The 22,277-nt window shown below is 45.0% G+C and overlaps 1 protein-coding gene across 1 annotated transcript in view; it reads left to right on the top strand.

Annotated features, from left to right (window-relative positions):
- Positions 1–17,302: 17,302 nt before the first annotated feature.
- The window catches only part of tmc5 (transmembrane channel like 5), a 165,425-nt gene continuing 160,450 nt past the window's right edge, over positions 17,303–22,277 (top strand). The window contains exon 1 of the mRNA XM_060840932.1: positions 17,303–17,404. Coding sequence (XP_060696915.1) covers positions 17,303–17,404 — 102 coding nt within the window. The remainder of the gene's footprint in view (positions 17,405–22,277) is intronic.

Below are 22,277 nucleotides of genomic sequence, written 5' to 3'. Positions count from 1 at the left end.
AATATTGCAAATGTGTCTAATTCAGACTCAAGCAGTTCCCAGAGAGCACTGAGGTGAAAGACAGGAGGCCAAGGATAAAACCGTGTGTGATTAAAATCATCTTTTCTGCCAATTTTTTTTTCACACTGCGTGACTTTGTGAATTATAACATTCAGAGGACAGGCAATTCCAACTGATTGCTGGGTTTGTTACATTCAGTACAGGAACACATACAGGTTCATTGGAAGATTTTCAATAAATCAAACAAAACAATTCAAGGGTTACTGAACAGTCAGTTTATATTTGGATGGAGGCAATCAAAGGAGGAATTGTGCCAAACTTTGGCTGCTAGTTAAGAGCAGAGTGAAGAAACTCCATCCAAGAATATGCTATTCCAATAGGTTTCAAGGCACAATGACTCAGGAGGAGTCTAGGGAGCCAGGAGGTCAGGTAAGTGTTGATTATAGTGAGGGCTAAGAAAACCCCCTGGGAGCTGTGGGGCTTAGAAAAAAAGTCATATACCATTAACATTTAGTGCAGTAGAGAGTGAGGCTGAAAGAAGGCCAAGGGCAGTGCCAGCTTGGTGAAGCTAATTATCTGTGTAATGTTGAAATTGTGCCTATGATTAGTGCTGGGATGCAGTTTCCAGAATCCAGGTGAACTCAATCTCATTCAGGAGGGTGAACGACCAGGATGTGAACAGTTGAGGCAGTCCACGACAGTGTTACTTCTGCGGGAGTTCTGACATTGGACCTTCAATGACAAATTGGGATCCCTTGTAAAGTTTTAATACAATGTGAGGATGACTCACGGTGTCACTAATGTCTGAGGGGTTGCTGGGAAATCCATGAATAAAGAATAGCGAAGGGCCTTTGGCCCACCAAGCCTACTTCAACACATGATTCTTTTCTAAACTAAAAATCTTCTGCTTCTATGCAGTTCATTTCTCTCTATTCCCTGCCTATTCATGTATCTGTCTTAAATGTTGCTATTGTAGCTGCCTCTTCCTCACACCCTGGCAGCACCTTCCAGGCACTTACCACCCTCTGTGTAAAAAAAACTTGCCTGTCACATCTCCTTCAAACTTTCTCCCTTTTACCTCAAATTTATATTCTCAACTAACTGATATTTCTACCCTGGGAAAAGACTCTGTCTATCCATTATATCCAGGCTTCTCATAACTTTGTAAACTTCTATCAGGTCGGCCCTCAACCTCTGATATTCAAGTGAAAACAAACCACATTCGTCCAAACTCTTCTCATAGCTAATACCATCCAAACCATGTAACATTCTGCTAAACTATTTCTGTACTTTCCATAAAGCCTCCATATCCCTCTTGTATTGTAGCAATCAGAACTGTATACAACATCCAAATGTGATCAAACTGAAGTTCTATACAGTTGCATCATGACCTGCTAATTTTTATACACTATGCCCTGACCGATGAAGGTAAGCATGCCCTGTGCCTTCTTGACCACCTCATAGATTTGTGTTGCCACTTTCAGGGACGTATGGATCTGTACTGCAAATGTGTTGCTGGTCAAAGCACAGCAGGCCAGGCAGCATCTCAGGAATAGAGAATTCGACGTTTCGAGCATAAGCCCTTCATCAGGATGAAGGGCTTATGCTCGAAACGTCGAATTCTCTATTCCTGAGATGCTGCCTGGCCTGCTGTGCTTTGACCAGCAACACATTTGCAGCTGTGATCTCCAGCATCTGCAGACCTCATTTTTTACTCGTATGGATCTGTACACCTAGATCCCTCTGTATATTAATGCTTTTAAGGATCGTACCTTTGACTGTGTACTTCCCTTCTGCATCACCATGCATTTGTCTGGATTAAATTTCATCTGCCATTTCTCCCCCCAAGTCTCCAGCCTATCTACATCCTGTTGCATCCTTTGGCAATCCTCATCACTATCTGCAGTTCCCCCAGTCTTGATATCATCTGAAAACTTGCTAGTTCGACCAACTGCATTTTCTTCCAAATCATTTATTTATATTACTAACAACAGGATTCCCAGTATTGATCCCATTGGAATGCCACTGGTCATAGATCTCCAGTTGGAGATCCCCTGCAAAACGGTTACACCGTTTTGGATATTGTTGAGAGAAATGGCATCTCAGGAGATAACAGCAGCAGCGCAGCCAAATCCATGGCACCATGGTTGGCTCTGCTGCAGAGGAAGGAGAGATAGCCATAGAAATGCTATAGCTATAGGGCATTCAGTTGTAAGGGGAATAGACGGGCATTTCTGTGGCTGCAAATGGGAGTTCAGGATGGTGTGTGGCCTCCCTGCTGCTAGGGTCTTGGATGTCTCTGAGCGGTTTCAGAACATTCTGGAGGGGAACAGCGATCAGCCAGTGGTCATGGTACACGTTGGTACTAATGACACAGGTTAAAAAAAGGGATAAAGTCCTAATAACTAGAATTTCAAGAACTAGAAAGAAAGTTAAATGTAGGATCTCAAAGGTAGTTATCTCAGGATTACTACCAGTTCCACAAACTCATCAGAGTCAAACCAATAGGATATATAGGATGACACATGGCTGAAAGGATGGTGTGAGAGGGAGGATTTCACATTCTTGGGGCATTGGGACCGGTTCAATGGGGAATGGAATGGAAACTGGCCGGGTTACACCTGGATAGGACTAGGACTGCCAATGACCTTTTCAAAGGATATACTGAAGTCCATGTAGATAACATCAACTGCTTTTCCCTCATCAGTCATCTTTGTCACCTCCTCCAAAAGCTCAACAAAGTTAGTGAGGCACGATCTCCCCTAAACAAAAGCATGCTGTAAGTCACTATTAAGTCCATTTGCTTCTAAATGCCTGAGATCTTTTCCAATAATTTCCCTCCCACTGACGTGAGATTTACAGACCTGTACTTTCCTGGATTATCCATGCTACCCTTCTTAAGCAATGGGACAACATTGGCTATTCTCCAATCCTCTGGGACCTCACCTGTGGCCAAAGAGGATACAATGATGTCTGTCAATGCTCCAGCAGTTTGTTCTCCTGCCTCCCTCAATACTCTGGAACAGATCCCAGCAGGAGTCAGGGTCTTATCGACTTTAGTATTTTTTAAGATACACAACATCTCTTCCTTTTTAATAACATTTTGGCTTAGAAACTTCACACTCTCATCCCTGAGATTGTCCTTCTCCAATTCCTTCTCCTTGGTGAATACCAACACAAAGTGTTCATTTAGGATCTCATCTACCTCTTCTACCTCCACGCACAGATTTGCTCCTTTGTCCTTGAGTAATCCAGCCTTTTCTCTGGCTACCCTCTTCCTCTTTATATATTAAAAAGCCTTGGAATTCTCTGTTATCTTGCTTGCTAATGACTTTTCATGACCCCTTTTAACCCTTCTAATTCCTTGTTTAAGATCTTTCCTACTTTCCTTATCTACTTCAAGGGCTCAGCAGTTCCCATCCTCCTAGACCTTATGTATACTTCCTTTTTCTTTCTGACCAAAGTCATACCATCCCTGGATATCCAAGGTTCATGTAACTTGCCATACCTATCCTTCATTCTCTCAGGAACGTGCTGCTACTGAGCTCTTATCAACTGCCATTTGCAATACTCCCAAATGTCAGAGAATACAGGAGAATATAGATAGACTGGAGAGTTGGCGAAAAAGTGGCAGATGGATTTCAATCCAGACAAATGTGAGGTGACGCATTTAGGCAAGACTAACTATAGAGCAAATTATACAAAGAACAGAAAAGCCTTGGGAAAAGTTGATGAGCAGAGAGATCTGGGAGATTAGGTCCATTGTACCCTGAAGGTTGCTGCTCAGGTGGATAGAGTGATCAAGAAGGCATATGGTATGCTTGCCTTCATCAGATGGGGTATAGAGTACAAGAGCTGGCAGATCATGTTAAAATTGTACAAGACATGGTTGGTGGCATTTAGAATACTATGTACAGTTCTGGTCGCCACATTACCAGAAGGATGTGAATGCTTTGGAGAGGGTGCAGAGAAGGTTTACGAGGATGTTGCCTGGTATGGAAGGTGCTAGCTATGAAGAGAGGTTGAGTAGGTTAGGTTTATTTTCATTAGAAAAAAGGAGATTGAGGGGGGACCTGATTGAAGTTTACAAAATCATGAAGGGTATAGACAGGGTGGATAGAGACAAGCTTTTTCCCAGGGTGAAGGATTCAATAACGAGAGGTCACGCTTTCAAGGTGAGAGGTGGAAAGTTTAAGGGGGATACACGAGGCAAGTACCTCACACAGAGGGTGGGGGGTGTCTGGAACGCGTTGCCAGCAGAGGTGGTGGAGGTCGGCACGGTAAATTCATTTAAGATGTGTCTGGACAGATGCATGAGTAGGTGGGGAGCAGAGGGATGCAGATGCTTAGGAATTGGGCGACAGCTTTAGACAGTACATTTGGATCGGCTCAGGCTTGGAGGGCCGAAGGGCCTGTTCCTGGGCTGTAAATTTTCTTTGTTCTTTGTTCTTTGTCCATCAAACAGCCGCCTCCAATCAACATTCTCCAGTTCCTGCCTAATAATGTGCACCTTCCCCCAATTTAACACCTTTACCCAAGGATTCCTGTTATCCCTATCCATGAGTATCTTAAATTCACCGTATTATGGTCACTACTCCCAAAATGCTCCCCCACTAAAACTTCCCTCACCTGGCTGGGTTCATTTCCCACACCCCTCACTGTAACATGCTAAAAAAAGTGGGCGGCACGGTGGCACAGTGGTTAGCACTGCTGCCTCACAGCGCCAGAGACCCGGGTTCGATTCCCGCCTCAGGCGACTGACTGTGTGGAGTTTGCACATTCTCCCCGTGTCTGCGTGGGTTTCCTCCGGTTTCCTCCCACAATCCAAAGATGTGCGGGTCAGGTGAATTGGCCATGCTAAAGTGTTAGGTAAGGAGTAAATGTAGGGGTATGGGTGGGTTGCGCTTCGGCGGGTCGGTGTGGACTTGTTGGGCCGAAGGACCTGTTTCCACACTGTAAGTAATCTAATGTAGGTAATCTAATCTAAAACTAGATCCAGATTATCCCTTCCCTAGTTCGACTGATTACATACTGTGTCAAGAAACCTTTCTGAATGGTCATTACAAATTCTGGGGTCTTCATTAGAATGGTGCTGGAAGAGCACAGCAGTTCAGGCAGCATCGAAGGAGCAGGAAAATCGACATTTCGGGCAAAAGCCCTTCATCAGGAATAGAGGCAGAGTGCCTGCAGGGTGGAGAGATAAATGAGAGGGAGATGGAGGTGGGGAGAAAGTAGCATAGAGTACAATAGATGAATGGGGGTGGGGATGAAGGTGATAGGTCAGAAAGGAGGGTGGAGTGGATAGGTGGGAAGGAAGATAGGCAGGTAGGGCAAGTCATGGGGACGGTGCTGATCTGGAAGGTTGGAGCTGGGGTGCAGCGGGGTAAGGGGAAATGAGGAAACTGGTGAAATCCACATTCATGCCAATTTCACCAGTTTCCTAATTTCCCCTTCCCCCACCTTACCCTAATTCCAACCTTCCAGCTCAGCACTGTCCCCAGGACCTGTCCTACCTGCCTATCTTCCTTTCCATCTATCCACTCCACCCTCCTCCCTGACCTATCACCTTCATCCCCACCACCATTCACCTATTGTACTCTATGCTACTTTCTCCCCATCCCCATCCCCCTCTCATTTATCTCTCCACCCTGCAGGCACTCTGCCTCTATTTCTGATGAAGGGCTTTTGCCCGAAATGTCGATTTTCCTGCTCCTTCGATGCTGCCTGAACTGCTGTGCTTTTCCAGCACCACTCTAATCTAGACTCTGGTTTCCAGCATCTGCAGTCCTTGTTTTTACCCATTACAAATTCTGCCCCTAGCACATAGTAAGTCCCAGTTAACATGGGGGAAGTTAAAATTACCCTGTTGTTTTTACATCTTTCCAAAATCTGCCTACATATCCTCTCCTCTATCTCCCTGTGGTAGTTGGGAGGCCTGTACTATACCCCAGCATTGTGATTTCACCCTTCCCATTCCTGAGTTCTACCCATACTGCCTCACTGCACAAGTCCTCTGATACATCCTCCCTCAGTACAGCTGACAGATACTCCTTTACCCTTTTACACCTTCTATCACACCTAAACCATCTAAATTCCAACACATTCAGCTGCCAATCCTGTCTCCATAATCACAATAATGGCATAGTTCCAAGTACTAACCAAAGCTCTAAGTTCATCTCCCTTGGCTATCTACCTGCCAGTTCTGCTTCTCTTTCAGCCAAGACTCTATAATCACAGTAATGTCAAAGTCCCATGTAATAACCAGCTCCAAGTTCATCTCCCTTGCCTATCGTACTTTGCACATTGAAACACATGTATTTCAGGGGGCACCTCCCTGTCTCAGAGTTTCCCTGCCTGTTCTTGTTCTTAGACATGTTTGCCTTGGTTTCTACCTCTCTCTCACTCTACTACCTTACTCTTCTGGTTCCCATCCCCTCTGCCACACCCAGTGAAATCCTCTCCAACCACTCTACCATGGATAGAGTGGAAAGCATGAGGCTGTTTCTCGGGTGGAGGGGTCTTTCACTTTTTAATTTAGATTTCCAGCATTCACAGGATTTTTTTTTATTGCTTCACATTAAAGGTTCACAGTACAGAAGAGAAACGATTGGTTATCTTTACATCCAGGATAATAGAACATAGAAAAGTTCAGCAAGGACAGGCCCTTTGGCCCACGAGATTGAATCCTAATGTAAAATAAAATAACCTACGCTCCCCTCACTCACTGCTCTCCGTGAGCATGTCCAGCAGGCACTTCAATGTCCCTAATGACTCTGCTTCCATCACCACCTCTGCCAACACATTCCATGCATTCAGAACTCTCTGCGTAAAGAACCTTCCTCTGACGTTCCCTCTATACCTTCCTCCTAATATCTTAAAACTATGACCCCCTAATCCCAGTCAATCCTGCCCTGGGGAAAAGTCTCTGGTTATTGACTCTATCCATGCCTCTCAATACCTTGTACACCTCGATCAGGTCACCTCTCTTCCTCCTTCTCTCCAGAGAGAAAAGTCCAAGCTTAGTCAATCTCTCTTCATGAGACAAGCTCTCCAGGCCAGGCAGCATCCTAGTAAACCTTCTTTGCACCCTCTCCAAAGCCTCTGTATCTTTCCTATAGTAAAGCGACCAGAACAGGACACAATATTCCAAGTGTGGTCTCACAAGGGACTTGTAAAGCTGTAGTAAAACCTCACAGCTCTTAAACCCAATCCCCCTGTTAATGAAAACCAAAACACCATATGCTTTCTTAACAACCCTATCCACTTGGGTGGCAACTTTGAGTGATCTATGTACTTGAACACCAAGATCCCTCTGTTCCTCCACACTGCCAAGAATCCTGTCTTCAACCCTATATTCAGCATTCAAGTTCAACCTTTCAAAATGCATTTGAACTCCATCTGCCGTTTCTCAGCCCAACTCTGCATCGTCTAGATTAGAGTGGTGCTGGAAGAGCACAGCAGTTCAGGCAGCATCTGAGGTGCAGGAAAATCGACATTTCGGGCAAAATGTAGGCAGAGGGCTGGGGAGATAAATGAGGGGAGGGTGGGGGTGGGAGGGAAAGTAGCATAGAGTATAATAGGTGAATGGGGATGGGGATGGAGGTGATAGGTCAGAGAGGAAGGTGGAGTGGGAAGGAAGATAGGCAGGTAAGACAGGTCATGGGGACAGTGCTGAGCTGGAAGTTTGGAACTAGGTTGAGATGGGGGAAGGGGAAATGTAGAAACTGGTGAAGTCAACATTGATGCCCTGGGGTTGAACCCCACTTCAACTCTATGCTACTTTCTTCCCACCCCCACCTTCCTCTCATTTATCTCTCCACCCTTCAGGCACTCTGCCTGTATGACTGATGAAGGGCTTTTGCCCGAAATGTCGATTTTCCTGCTCCTCGGATGCTGCCTGACCTGCTGTACTTTTCCAGCACCACTCTAATCTAGAATCTGGTTTCCAGCATCTGCAGTCCTTGTTTTTACCCATCTCTGCATCAAGTCTATGTCTCACTGCAGCCTGCAGTAGCCCTCTATACTATCCATGGCACCTCCAACTTTTGTGTCATCTGCAAATTTACTAACCCACCCCTCAACCTCCTCATCCAAGTCATTTATAAAAACTACAAAGAGCAGAGGCCCAAGAACAGAGCCCTGCGGGACCCCACTCAACACTGACCTCCAGACAGAATACTTTCCATCTACAACCACTCTCTGCTTTCTGTCAGCCAGCCAGTTCTGAATCCAGATAGCTAAATCTCCCTGTATCCCATACTTTTTTTTAAGTACAGTACTTTTTTAACTTACAGTGTGGAAACCGGCCCTTTGGGCCAACAAGTCCACACCGACCCACCGAAGCACAACCCACCCATACCCCTACATTTACCCTTCACCTAACACTACGGACAATTTAGCATGGCCAATTAACCTGACCTGCACATCTTTGGACTGTGGGAGGAAACCGGAGCACCCGGAGGAAACCCACGCAGACACGGGGAGAACGTGCAAACTCCACACAGTCAGTCGCCTGAGGCGGGAATTGAACCCGGGTCTCTGGCGCTGTGAGGCAGCATTGCTAACCACTGTGCCACCGTGCCACTTCTCGACTTTATGAATGATATTGGATAATCTTGGATTAGGAACAGTTTTGGCAGAGGAGAGTGTGACCTGATCGTGGTTTCTGTAGTGTAGCTAGTTCTGGATGAATTGCTAAACCAGTTGCCCATTAAAATTGTTCACGTATACCTCAGATTTAAACACATTGAGGTGAAGACTATACCGAAGGAACAACGGAGTGAGGAAGTGTAATAGTTTTAATGAAGATGTCCTCAAATGTAAAGGTGAGGATGTGATTAAGTAGACCCGTAATTGCTCTGATGATGGAATGAATCATGGAACAAAGTCTAAAGAATCAAGAATTTGAAGAAGCTGTTGTAAGCAATTTCAAAGTAAAATTTCTTTCCAGGGAAAGCATAGAAGGAAGTAGAATTGGAGGGAAAATGAGGATAAATGGGGCAAGAGATCATAAGGAAGTGATCAGAGAAGGCTTTATCTGTAATTAGCACGATAGGATAGAAATCACCTGAGACATTGCTCATTGTGATTCAGTGTTCTGAATATTGAATATGTTAAATATTTCCTTTTTCATGAAGTAGTTCTATTTTCCATTAGTTGCTGGGCTGCCTATGGCTGAAGAAATTTGAGCAATTAGTGTTCAGCTTGGAACCAGTGGAAAAACTGGGGCGTGGATCTAATTTAAAATATTTAAATGAAAACCCATCTGTTAGGAGAGATTGACTATCACCTTCCCACTAACTCCATCTCCATGAAAACCATTGCTGGTTGGAATGTAAGGTTTGAGTTTTATTTACATGTTTAACTTCTCCCATACCCACTTTGTGAGTTTAAATGCTACCCAGTGTTTCAAGTCAGGACACTTTCCAGGGAGCCCATCCTGTTATCATGATAACAGTGCTTGCCAAACATTTTCCAACCTTGGCACAAAATTCAAGACTTGAAAATTGTCCTTACCCCTCAGTGAGAACAGTGAGGTGTTTGGGGACGAGGCCTGTGCGAGCGACAACCTGTCTTGTGAGAATGGGACGGTCAGCTGGTGTCATTCATTCAGACTGCATAGTGGCCAAGGCTGCCTCAGAAATTGTGACTCCAAACTTTCAGCTCACAACCCCAACAGGGAAAGGTCAACTCCCAATAGGGAAAGGTCAGCTCACAACCCCAACAGGGAAAGGTCAGCTCCCAATAGGGAAAGGTCAGCTCACAACCCCAACAGGGAAAGGTCAGCTCCCAACAGGGAAAGGTCAGCTCACAACCCCAACAGGGAAAGGTCAGCTCCCAAAAGGGAAAGGTCAGCTCACAACCCCAACAGGGAAAGGTCAGCTCCCAACAGGGAAAGGTCAGCTCCCAACAGGGAAAGGTCAGCTCACAACCCCAACAGGGAAAGGTCAGCTCCCAACAGGGAAAGGTCAGCTCCCAACCCCAACAGGGAAAGGTCAGCTCCCAATAGGGAAAGGTCAGCTCCCAACAGGGAAAGGTCAACTCACAACAGGGAAAGGTCAACTCCCAACCCCAACAGGGAAAGGTCAGCTCCCAACAGGGAAAGGTCAACTCCCAACCCCAACAGGGAAAGGTCACCTCCCAACAGGGAAAGGTCAGCTCCCAACAGGGAAAGGTCAACTCACAACAGGGAAAGGTCAACTCCCAACCCCAACAGGGAAAGGTCAGCTCCCAACAGGGAAAGGTCAGCTCCCAACAGGGAAAGCTCACCTCCCAACAGGGAAAGATCAGCTCACAACAGGGAAAGGTCAGCTCACAACCCCAACAGGGAAAGGCAGCTAGCTTTCTTTTAAAGCAAATGAACATTGTCATGTCTAATTCATGTCTCAATTTTTTAACCAACACCACTGCTGACTTTTTATAAATATTAAGATGGCATAAATGTCAGCAGTTGTGACATCTCACTTTTTAATGTTCCCTCTCTGCCTCATTCTGTCAGTCTGAAGGAGGTTGGCTCCAATATCACCTTCAGAAGTGTGTGTGTTTTTTACTTTTGTTGTTATGATCCTAGGTAATTGATTTATTGCTCTTTGAATAAAGCTTTTCCTAAAGAGTTAATCCCATTGGTGACCATGCCTTTCAGTATATTCCTTTGGAGTTATATCCCTGAGATTCTCCAACTCTTCTTCCTTCTTTAAAATGCTATAACTTGTTTGACCAAACCTTTGGCCATCTCCCAAATGTCATCTGTGTTGCTTGATTTCTAAGTTTGTTGTATAACAATCCTGAGATGCTTTGAGCCTTTTAGGTTTGTTAATTCATTCATGGGTTGTGGGGGTCAATGGCTGGCCCAGCCTTTATTGCCCGTTCCTAACTGTCCTTGGGGCTGCCTTTTTGAACTGCCCCAGTGTTTCTGGTATAGGGACCCTGGGAGTGTTAACAGAGAGGGAGTTCCAGGACGTTGACACGGCAACAGTGAAGGAACTGAGATATATTTCTAAGACAGAATTGTGCATGGCTTGGAGGGAAACTTGCAAGTGTTGGTGTTCCTATGTACCTGCTGTTCTTGTCTCTCTAGCTGATAGAAAATACAGATTTGAAGGTGCCATAAGATCATAAGATATAGGAGCTGAATTAGGTTGTTCAACCCATTGAGTCTGCTCTGCCATTCAATCATGGCTGACATGTTTCTTAACCCCATCCTTCTGTAACCTTTGATCCCCTTACCAATCAAGAACCTATCTATCTCTGTCTTAATTACATTCAATGACCTGGCCTCCACAGCCCTCAGGAGCAATGAGTTTCCCAGATTCACCACCCTCTGGCTGAAGAAATTCCTCCTCATTTCAGTCCTAAATGGTTGTCCCTTCACTTGTGAGGTTGTACCCTCAGGTTCTAGTCTCTCCTACTAGTGGACACATCTTCTCCATGTCCACTCTATCCAGGCCTCTCATTGTTCTGTAAGTTTCAATCAGATTCCCCTCATCCTTCTAAACTCAATCAACTGCTCCTCATTTAACAAGCTCTTCATCCCTGGGATTGTTCTTGTTAGCCTTCTCTGGACCCCCCTCCAAGGCCAGCACATCCTTCCTTAGATTCGGTGCCCAACATACATTCACAATATTCCAAATGTGCCCTGACAAGAGCATTATACACCCTCAGTAGTTCATCCCTGCTCTTATATTCTAGCCTTCGTGAAATGAATGCTAGCATTGTATTTGCCTTCCCACCTGCCAACTGAACCTGCATGTTAACAGAATCCTGAACGAAGAGTCCGAAGTCCCTTTGAGTTTCGGATTTGTCTTTCCCATTTAGAAAATTTTCAATGCCTCTAGTCTTCTTACTAAAGTGCATAAATTCACACTTGCCCACATCGTATTCCATCTGCCACTTCTTTGCCCACACTCCTAGCCTGTACAATCTCTCTGCAAATGTGTTGCTGGTCAAAGCACAGCAGGTTAGGCAGCATCTCAGGAATAGAGAATTCGACGTTTCGAGCATAAGCCCTTCATCAGGAAGCCCTTTCCTGATGAAGGGCTTATGCTCGAAACGTCGAATTCTCTATTCCTGAGATGCTGCCTAACCTGCTGTGCTTTGACCAGCAACACATTTGCAGCTGTGATCTCCAGCATCTGCAGACCTCATTTTTTACTGTACAATCTCTCCACTTCCTCAACAGTACCTTTACCTCCACCTATCCTTATGTCATCTGCAAACATAGCAACAATGCTCTCAGATCTTTCATCCAGATTGTTAATGTATAATGTGAATACTTGTGGTCACACCATTGACCCCCTCTGATCTCCACTGGTCACCGATGCATTCCTGAAAACGATCCCATTATCCCCGTGCTCTGCCTTCTGACAGCCAATCCTCTACCCATGCCAGTCCCTTTCCCCTAACAACATGGGTTCGTAGAATCCCAACAGTGTCGAAACAGGTCATTTGGTCTGACAGGATCACAGTGACCCTCTGAAGAATATCCCACCCAGAAACATTTCCTTACCCTACCAGTTTACATTTCTCCTGACTGATGCATGTAACCTACACATCCCTGAACACTATGGGTTAAGTAGCATGGCCAATTCCCCTGGCCTGCACATCTTTGGACTGTGGGAGGAAACCAGAGCACCCGGAGGAAACCCACTCAGACATGGGGAGAGTGTGGAAACTCCACACAGACAGTCGCCCGAGGGTGGAATTGAACGTGGGTCCCTGGTGCTGTGAGGCAGCAGTATTCACCACTGAGCCACCGTGCTGGGCGGATCCTTATCTTATTCAGCAGCCTCTTGTCCAATACCTTGTCTAAAGCTTTCTGGAATTCCAAATGGAGTTCTAGTTTGAATGCCAGGCATCTAGGAATTCCTATGCGTGTTTCTGCTCAGTCTGTCCTAGGATGGCTGTGTTGTCCCAGTTGAAGTTGTGTCCTTCTTTGTCTGTGTGTAACGACACTACGAGAATTGAATGGTCCCACCTCTCCATCTTCCTTCCCTCCAATCTGCTCCACCCTCCTCTCCGACCTATCACTTTCATCTCCAACTGCACCTGCCTATTGCACTCTCAGCTTCCTTCCCCTAGCTCCATCCCCTTCCCATTTATCCCTCAGCCCCCTTGGCCCACAAGCCTCATTCCTGATAAAGTGCTAATGCCTGAGACATTGACTAACCTGCTCATTGGATGCTGTCTGACCAGCTTTGCTTTTCCAACATCACAGTCTTCAACTCTGTAAGGGTACTAGTGATAGTGGATCATGTCTTTTGGTGGCTAGTTGGTGTTCGTGTATCCTGGTGGCGAGTTTCCTGCCTGTCTGTCCGATGTAGTGTTTGTTGCAGTCCTTGTATGGTATTTTGTAAATGACATTTGTTTTGTTGGTTGTTGGTACAGGGTCCTTTAGGTTTCATCAGGAGCTGTTTCAGTATGGTGGTAGGTTTGTGGGCCACCATGATGCCAAGGTGTCGGAGTAGTCTGATATGTATAAAGGACGCTACCAAAGAACCAGCAAAACAAATGTCATTTCCAAAATACCATGCAAGGACTGTAAAAACCACTACATTGGACAGACAGGCAGGTAACTAGGCACCAAGATACACAAACACCAACTAGCCACCAAAAGACATGACCCACTCTCACTAATATCTATACATTCATATGAACAAGGATACCACTGTGACTGGGAACAACACATCCATCCTAGGACAGGAATTCCTGGAGGCCTGGCATTCAAACTGGAGCTCCATCAATAAACACATCGATTTGGACTCCCACAGCTACCTGGATTACACTTCTTCCCACCCTACCTCCTGCAAAAATGCCATCCCGTATTCCCAATTCCTCCGCCTCCACTGTATCTGCTCCCAGGAGGACCAGTTCCACCATAGAACACACCAGATGGCCTCCTTCTTTAGAGACCACAATTTTCCTTCCCACGTGGTTAAAGATGCCCTCCAATGCATCTCGTCCACATCCCGCACCTCCGCCCTCAGACCCCACCCCTCCAACCGTAACAACGACAGAACGCCCCTGGTGCTCACCTTCCTCCCTACAAACCTTTGCATAAACCAAATCATCCGCCGACATTTCCACCACCTCCAAAAAGACCCCACCACCCGGGATATATTTCCCTCCCCACCCCTTTCCGCCTTCCGCAAAGACTGTTACCTCCGTGACTACCTGGTCAGGTCCACGCCCCCCTACAACCCACCCTCCCATCCTGGCACTTTCCCCTGCCACCGCAGGAACTGTAAAACCTGTGCCCACACCTCCTCCCTCACCTCTATCCAAGGCCCTAAAGGAGCCTTCCACATCCATCAAAGTTTTACCTGCACATCCACTAATATCATTTATTGTATCCGTTGCTCCCGGTGCGGTCTCGTCTACATTGGGGAGACTGGACGCCTCATAGCAGAGCGCTTTAGGGAACATCTCTGAGACACCCGCACCAATCAATCACACCGCCCTGTGGCCCAATATTTCAACTCCCCCTCCCACTCTGCCAAGGACATGGAGGTCCTGGGCCTCCTTCACCGCCACTCCTTCACCACCAGACGCCTGGAGGAAGAACGCCTCATCTTCCACCTCGGAACACTTCAACCCCAGGGCATCAATGTGGCCTTCAGTTTCCTCATTTCCCCTTCCCCCACCTCACCCTAGTTCCAAACTTCCAGCTCAGCATTGTCCCCATGACTTGTCCGACCTGCCTAGCTCCTTTTCCACCTATCCACTCCACCCTCTCCTCCCTGACCTATCACTTTCATCCCCTCCCCCACTCACCTATTGTACTCTATGCTACTCTCTCCCCACCCCCACCCTCCTCTAGCTTATCTTTCCACGCTTCAGGCTCTCTGCTTTTATTCCTGATGAAGGGCTTTTGCCCAAAACGTCGATTTAGCTGCTTCTCGGATGCTGCCTGAACTGCTGTGCTCTTCCAGCACCACTGATCCAGAACCAGTTTAACTAGGACAACTCATCTGTCTGAGGACAAGCCAAACAGGTTCACAACCGGAAATGACATCATCAACACTAGAAATGACATCACCAACCTAGGAAACCTAAACTCATAAATAGAAAGTGGGACATAACACCAGTGCTTCACCAGAGGCTCACTGATGATGTTAATTAGTCTGGTGACAAAATATCTGAAAGTGAAGCTTTCAACTCAGCAAGTAAACTTATATCCAGAAACTCAACCTGAGCTACAAATCTTCTCAAAACCCATTAGTAGTGGAGATATGAGGAAAGGTATTAAAGAAGAAATCAGGGACGTATGAAATGAAGTTATAATCAGGGGTGAGTTTTATTTACATGCAGATTGGACAAAGTAAACTAGGAATGGTGTGTGGAAGAAGATTTCCTGGCATGTATACGTGATGGTTTTTTTAGATCAATATGTTGAGGAACTAAGCGGGTTAGTCTAAACTGCGTACGTGTAATGAGAAAGGATGGGTCAACAATATTGTTGTATAAGGACCTTTGGTGAAGAGTGACCATAATATGATAGAATTAGGCAGCAGGAGCACTGGTGCCTTACACTGCCAGGGGCACGCGTGATGTGTTCTGAGGAAGGGTCACCAGACCCAATATGTTAACTCTGATCTCTCTTCATAGATGCTGCTGGACCTGCTGAGCTTTTCCAGCAACTTCTGCTTTTGTTTCAAATTAGGGATAGTATTGGACCTAAAAAGGAGACATATAAAAAGGAGACATATAAAAAGGAGACATATAAACTCTGACAGCAAGAGCAAGCCTGAGGATTGGGAGCATTTTGTAATTCAGAAAAAGAAGGCAAAGTGTTTGATCAAGACTGAAAACTGAGTAAAGATGCGGAGAGTATAGAAACTGACTGTAAAAGCTTTTACAAATATTTGAAAAGAAAAAACAATCATTAAAGCCAAATGTAGGTCCATTAGTCCGAAGCTGCAGAAATTATTATGGGTAACAAAGAAAAGGCAGAAGAATTCAATGCATGTTTAGATTCTCTCTTCACAAAGGGGAGCACAAATAACCTCCCAGAAACGTTAGACCACGAACCTAGTGAAAGGGTGGACATAGATTGGAAGGTGGCAAATAGCCCCACTATATAAAAAGAGAGAGAGAGAAAAAGAAGAGATTTACAAACCAATTAGTCTAAAATTAAGGAAATACTGGAGTCTATTGGGAAAAGATGTGATAAGAGAGCATTTGGAAAGCGTTATTGAGATTGCACAACACCTGCATTGGTGTTTGGAAGGCAAATCAGACTTAACAAATCTGCTGGAGCTTTTTTTTGAATATGTAACAAATGGTATACAAAGGGAGAACAGTGATGTGATGTATTTGGATTTTCAAAAGGCTTTTGATAAGTTTTTCATAAGAGGTTGGTGAGCAAAATCAAAGAACATGGAATTGAGAGTAATATATGGGCATGGATCAAAAATTGTTTCACAGAGTTGAGAATTGAGAACAGACAGGACACAGGGAATAAATGAGTCTTTTTCCAAGTGGGGGTCACTGTGGCAGTAGAGCTCCTCAAGTATCAGTGGCTGGACTCCAGCTCCTTACGATGTGTATATAGACATGATCTGGATGTGGGAACCAAATGCAACCTTTCCAGGTTCGCTGATGAGCCAGAACTGAGTGGGGATTGTGAGTTCTGAGGAGGGTGTGAGGAGATTTTAAGGTGAATTTGAACAAGTTGAATGGGATGAAAAACAGACAGCAGATGCAGTGCATGATGGCTAAACATGGAGTTTTACACTTTCATATGAGGAACAGGAAGGCAGAATATGATTTAAATGGTGATATGTTGGTAAGTACGGATGTGCAAAGGGATCTGGTATCCTTATACACCAGTCAATGAAAGTAGTCAGGCAGCTGCAGGAAGCAATTAGGAAGGTAAACGGTTTACTCACCTTCATTGCAAGAGGATTTGAATTCAGAAATAAGGGTGTCTTACTGTAATTATACAGGACTTTGTGAGACTACACCTGGAGTACTGTGTGTGGTTTTGGTTCCTCTACCTAATAGAGGATACACCAGACATAGAGAAAGTGCAGTGGAGGTTCACTCAGCTGATACTGGGGTTGAAAGGACTTTCCTATGAAGAAAGATTGGTTTTGACGGCGCCCGTATTCACTGGAATTTAGAAGAATGTGGGGGGATTTGATTGAAACAAGTAAACTTGTAGCAGGACTGGACAGACTAAATACAGGGAGAATGTTTCCCTGAATGAAAGAAAGGGAAGAGGTGGAAATCAATCATGATGAAAGGAAAATAGATGAACTTACAGACTAAAGGGAAAGAGACAATCCATGCAATAGGGCAAGCGATGAGCAAAGAGGAGGGGAAAGAAAGGGAAAATGACAAGGTGGCAGAGAAGGAACTGAAAGAATTGCAATGGATGGCAATGAAAGGAAGTGAAGCGGGCAGGGTACAGAGTCTGAGTGGTGTTTTGAAATAGAGCTGAAAGCTGAATTCCTGCATTAATTGCAGAGATCCTGAGAGACGGGGTGAGACAGATATGAGGAGGCATGTATTACTCACAATTCCATGTTCTTTGATTTTGCTCACCAACCTCTTATGAAAAACTTATCAAAAGGCTTTTGAAAATCCAAATACATCACATCACTGTTCTCCCTTTTGTATACCATTTGTTACATATTTAAAAAAACTCCAGCAGATTTGTTAAGTCTGATTTGCCTTCCAAACACCAATGCAGGTGTTGTGCAATCTCAATAATGCTTTCCAAATGTTCTCTTATCACATCTTTTCCCAGTAGACTCCAGCATTTCCTTAATTTTAAACTGCCAGCTTAGGGAAATGCACAGCAATGTCTTTATAAAGAAGATAAGAGATGAATTACAACTCGCACAGAGGGGGAATGCCAGATTGAGATAGGAGTGGAAGATGATGATCGATTTGAATTGGACTAGACATAAGGAAGAATGCTATTTGAGTTAAGATTGCAAAGATATAGGTTGCTAATATAAGCCAGGGCGGTGAGAAGGAAAGTGTCTGCTGTGAAAAGGGAAAGGGCAGTGTTTGTTGAGCAGTTGTGCTTCATGATCAACTGTTTCATTGTTCATTTTGCATTTGCATGAATCAGGCTTTTTCCTTTCCTGGACATGACCCAGTTGTATTATTGCTAGATTATTAATCCTCAAACCCAGGTAATAATTGGGGATATACAGTAAATGGAAAAGTCCTGGAGGGAATTGATGTATAGAGAAGTCTGGATGTTCAGGTCCATTGTTCCCTGAACATGACAATGCAGGTCAGTAGAGTGGTCAAGAAGGCATACGGCACACTTTCCTTCATCGGATGGGGTATTGAGTACAAGAGTTGGCAGGTCATGTTACAGTAATATAGGACTTTGGTTTGGCCCCATTTGGAATACTGTGTACAGTTCTGGTCACCACATTACCCAAAGGATGTGGATGCATTGGAGAGGGTGCAGAGGAGGTTCACCAGGATGTTGGTGAACCTGGAGGGTGCTAGCTATGAGGAGAGATTGAGTAAATTAGGATTATTTTCATTAAAAGACACATGTTGAGGAGGGACCTGATTGAGGCCTACAAAAGATTTTAGATAAGCACATGGATGATTTTGGGATAGTGTAGGGGGACGAACTGAGAATAGTTCACGGGTCGGCACAACGTCGAGGGCCGAAGGGCCTGTTCTGCACTGTATTGTTCTATGTTCTATGTTCTAAACCATGAGAGGTGTAAACAGGGTGGATAGCAAGAAACCTTTTCCCAGAATGGGGGACTCAATTACTAGGGATCACGAGTTCAAAGTGAGAGGGGTAACATTTAGGGGAGATATGTGTGGAAAGTTCTTCATGCAGAGGGTGGTGGGAGCCTGGAACGTGTTGCCAGTGGAGGTGGTGGAGGTGGACATGATAACATCATTTAAGATGTATCTAGACAGATACATGAATGGGCAGGGAGCAGAGGGATACAGGTCCTTAGGAAATAGGTGACAGGTTTAGATAGAGGATCTAGATCGGTGCAGGCTTGGAGGGCCGAAGGGCCTCTTCCTGAGCTGTAAGGTTCTTTATTCTTTGTTCTATGACAAATGGTGAATTTGAATTCAATAAAAATATTTGGGATTAAGACTCGAGTAATCACCATGAAACCATTGTCAATTGTTGGAAAAGAGCTGAAAATGTGTTGCTGGAAAAGCGCAGCAGGTCAGGCAGCATCCAAGGAACAGGAGATTCGACGTTTCGGACATAAGCTCTTCTTCAGCCCTTCTTCCTGAAGAAGGGCTTATGCCCAAAACTTCGAATCTCCTGTTCCTTGGATGCTGCCTGACCTGCTGCGCTTTTCCAGCAACACATTTTCAGCTCTGATCTCCAGCATCTGCAGACCTCATTTTCTCCTCAATTGTTGGAAAACCCCACCTGATTCATCACTGCCCTTTCAGAAATGTAGTGATTGTAATGAGATCAGCCAGCTGAACCTCAGAGAATCTGAGTTCCCTGATTGGGGCTGTTAACGTGCTCCAGTCAGGGAGCCCTGGCTAACAGATAGAAAAAAGGAGTGTCAGAGGTTCTGGCACTCTGAGAGCTGGCTCTGAAGAGGCTACTAGAATCAAAGATCCTTCATGTGTATAAAGGATGACTTGATAATGGCATACTGGCCTCTGTGGAGTTTTTTCCAGGAAGAAAATTGCCCTCCTTACATGGTCTGGCCTACATATGATTCCAGACCCAGACCAATGCCCTCTGGGCAATTAGGGATGTGCAAAAAATGCTGGTCCCAGCCAACAGTACCCACATCACATGAATGAATAAAGAAGAAAGAAACATCATTCTGCGCATTATTCTAACAAATGAGATTGCATGCTAAAATAAATTCATCCATATTCCTTGGTGTTATAGTAAGCAGGTTGACAAGACAAAAAAGATTAAAAGATGGAAGAAATAATTGGACTAGAGTGTGGAGGGAAAGACAAATAAATGGGAAGGCGGAACAAAGTGCCAGGAGTGGGCGAATGTGCAAAGGGAAATGGTGAAGGGTTAAATATAATGGAAATATGTGTGATATGGAGGGAAACGAAAGGGGGGTCCAATAGGGAGGCAAACAATTGGCAGTGCCTTCTGATTTCAAATTCAAGACATCAAGCCTTAAATGCAGTCAGTGTAAATCTTTTCATTGAAACTGCACAAGTAATGTCCACAGAGGTGACTTATAATGCTTTATAGGTTGGGGGCTGTGAGGGAGGGATGGGGGTGACTTTGACAGCTGAACAAGGAAGGTGGCAAGGCAATCTGAGGGTCTCCTGTTTACAGAAGAAAGGGTTGGTTAATCCTACTCTCAGAAGCAGCCCACACTTTCAGTGTGCATATTTCCAGCAGAGATTGCTAGATATTAGATTACTTACAATGTGGAAACAGGCCCTTCGGTCTGTCCATACCAATCCGCCAAAGCGCAACCCACCCCTACCCCTACCCCTACATTTACCCCTTACCTAACACTACGGGCAATTTAGCATGGCCAATTCAGCTGGCCTGCACATCTTTGGACTGTGGGAGGAAACCAGAGTACCTGGAGGAAACCCACACAGACATGGGGAGAATATGCAAACTCCACACAGTCAGTCGCCTGAGGCAGGAACAGAACCCGGGTCTCTGGTGCTGTGAGGCAGCAGTGCTAACCACTGTGCCACCGTGCTGCCCACTAGTCAAGAGCAGTAAATTTAATCAATATTCATCCTCACTAGGCCAGGTGCACTGAGGTCAATTGCAGTGTAGCCAAGGGCTGTTAGCTCAGCACAGGACAGCGATTAGACTTGAGGCTTTTCTAGTCTATTTGACTCTCACACTCACTTCACAGCTACGGAGCTCTTTGAGTATACTTAGTGCGGTGGCACAGCGTTTTAACCAGTGAGTTATTAAATATTAACTTACAATTTTAAATGATTAATTTAATGAAGCCTGTACATTTCCATTAGCTGCTTAGCTTGATATCACAATGCTTCATCCAAAATAAGCACCTGAATAATTTACATATAGTGTAGATGCACAATACTTTTTCATCCAGAGAATGGAGAGAATGTGGAATGTACAACCAGTGGGAGTGGTTAGAATGAAGTAAGCAAAGTTAGCCAGGCATCGGAGGAAGGAGGGAGTAGAGGATGATGATGGTGGTAAATGTACATGAGAAAAGATGGCAGGAAGTTCAAGTGGAGCCGAAATCCAGCAGGATCCGGTCAGGCCTGTATATCCGGCCAATTGTGTATATTTAATTCTTTCCGCTGCACTGAGCCTTGAATTAGTTGCACCAGAAATGTGTTTTTCACTTGGTTATGTTTTATTAAATTGAAGGTTGTTTTCTTGAATGTACGGGAAGTGTAGCTTACCGATAATTTGCCCCAGTTGTGGCAGGGAGGTACAAGGTGCTGTTCTTGCTGTTGGGAGGCAGACATCTGCAAGGCAATTACTTTCTGATCTCCTTGACCATCAGAGATAGTTGGTAGAGGGTTGGACAGGGTAGGAAATCGAAGATATATCAGTCTGACACTTACTTTTTTTAGCAAAGTGAAAGTTGGTTGAGATTTCTGTAGAGGGTTTTCTCAATAAATCTTACCAAACTCACCTCATGAATGACCTACCTCATCCCTATGGCATCCCTCAGGTACGATTTCTGTTCCATCTTACTATGTGCTGTTTGCAGGACAGTTTGCCATGCAGCGGCTATCTGCTGAAAGATCGCCACCCCTGGAGCCATGCCATCTTTGAATAGTTGCTGTGCGCTGGGACAAATATAGGCAATCCAGTGTTTCCCCTTCCTCAGCCATGAAGGCACACTGCGCACAACACATCACCAGCATGTCTGACACTGTCTCACACACCCAACCCCATACTCTCATCTAGTCACTGGATAACCACTGGCCTGTCTGTAGCTATATCCTGTCTAAACAGCCTTGTAGACCTGTCATTGTCCAATCAGACACCACATGCAGGCAAGCATTTGGACAATTCCGAGGAAAAATTTTATTTACAGAGAACACAAACAAAATGGTAGAGGCTGCAGGTCAGTCCCACAATGCAAACCATGTTTCTGTATCATGACCAAAGAATACTTTACTGTGCACAATTGTTTGCTGCATCCAGTTCTTATCGACAGAAGCCGAGTGTCAATCAGGTTCCGTCTGGCTTGTACTGCACCACACTGCTCAGCTCTGAGATGGACAAGGAGAGTTTATTCTTCTTCAATGTCCTCATCCTCTTCCTCAGAAACTGTTCCATAGCTCCCAGTTCCTCAGCATCTGGCGCATCACCTCATTTCATAGAGTCA

Source organism: Hemiscyllium ocellatum, chromosome 20 (genome assembly GCF_020745735.1).
Source record: "Hemiscyllium ocellatum isolate sHemOce1 chromosome 20, sHemOce1.pat.X.cur, whole genome shotgun sequence".
NCBI lineage: Eukaryota > Metazoa > Chordata > Chondrichthyes > Orectolobiformes > Hemiscylliidae > Hemiscyllium > Hemiscyllium ocellatum.
Note: the sequence above shows the minus strand (reverse complement) of the source record. Positions and strands in the feature narration are given on the sequence as shown.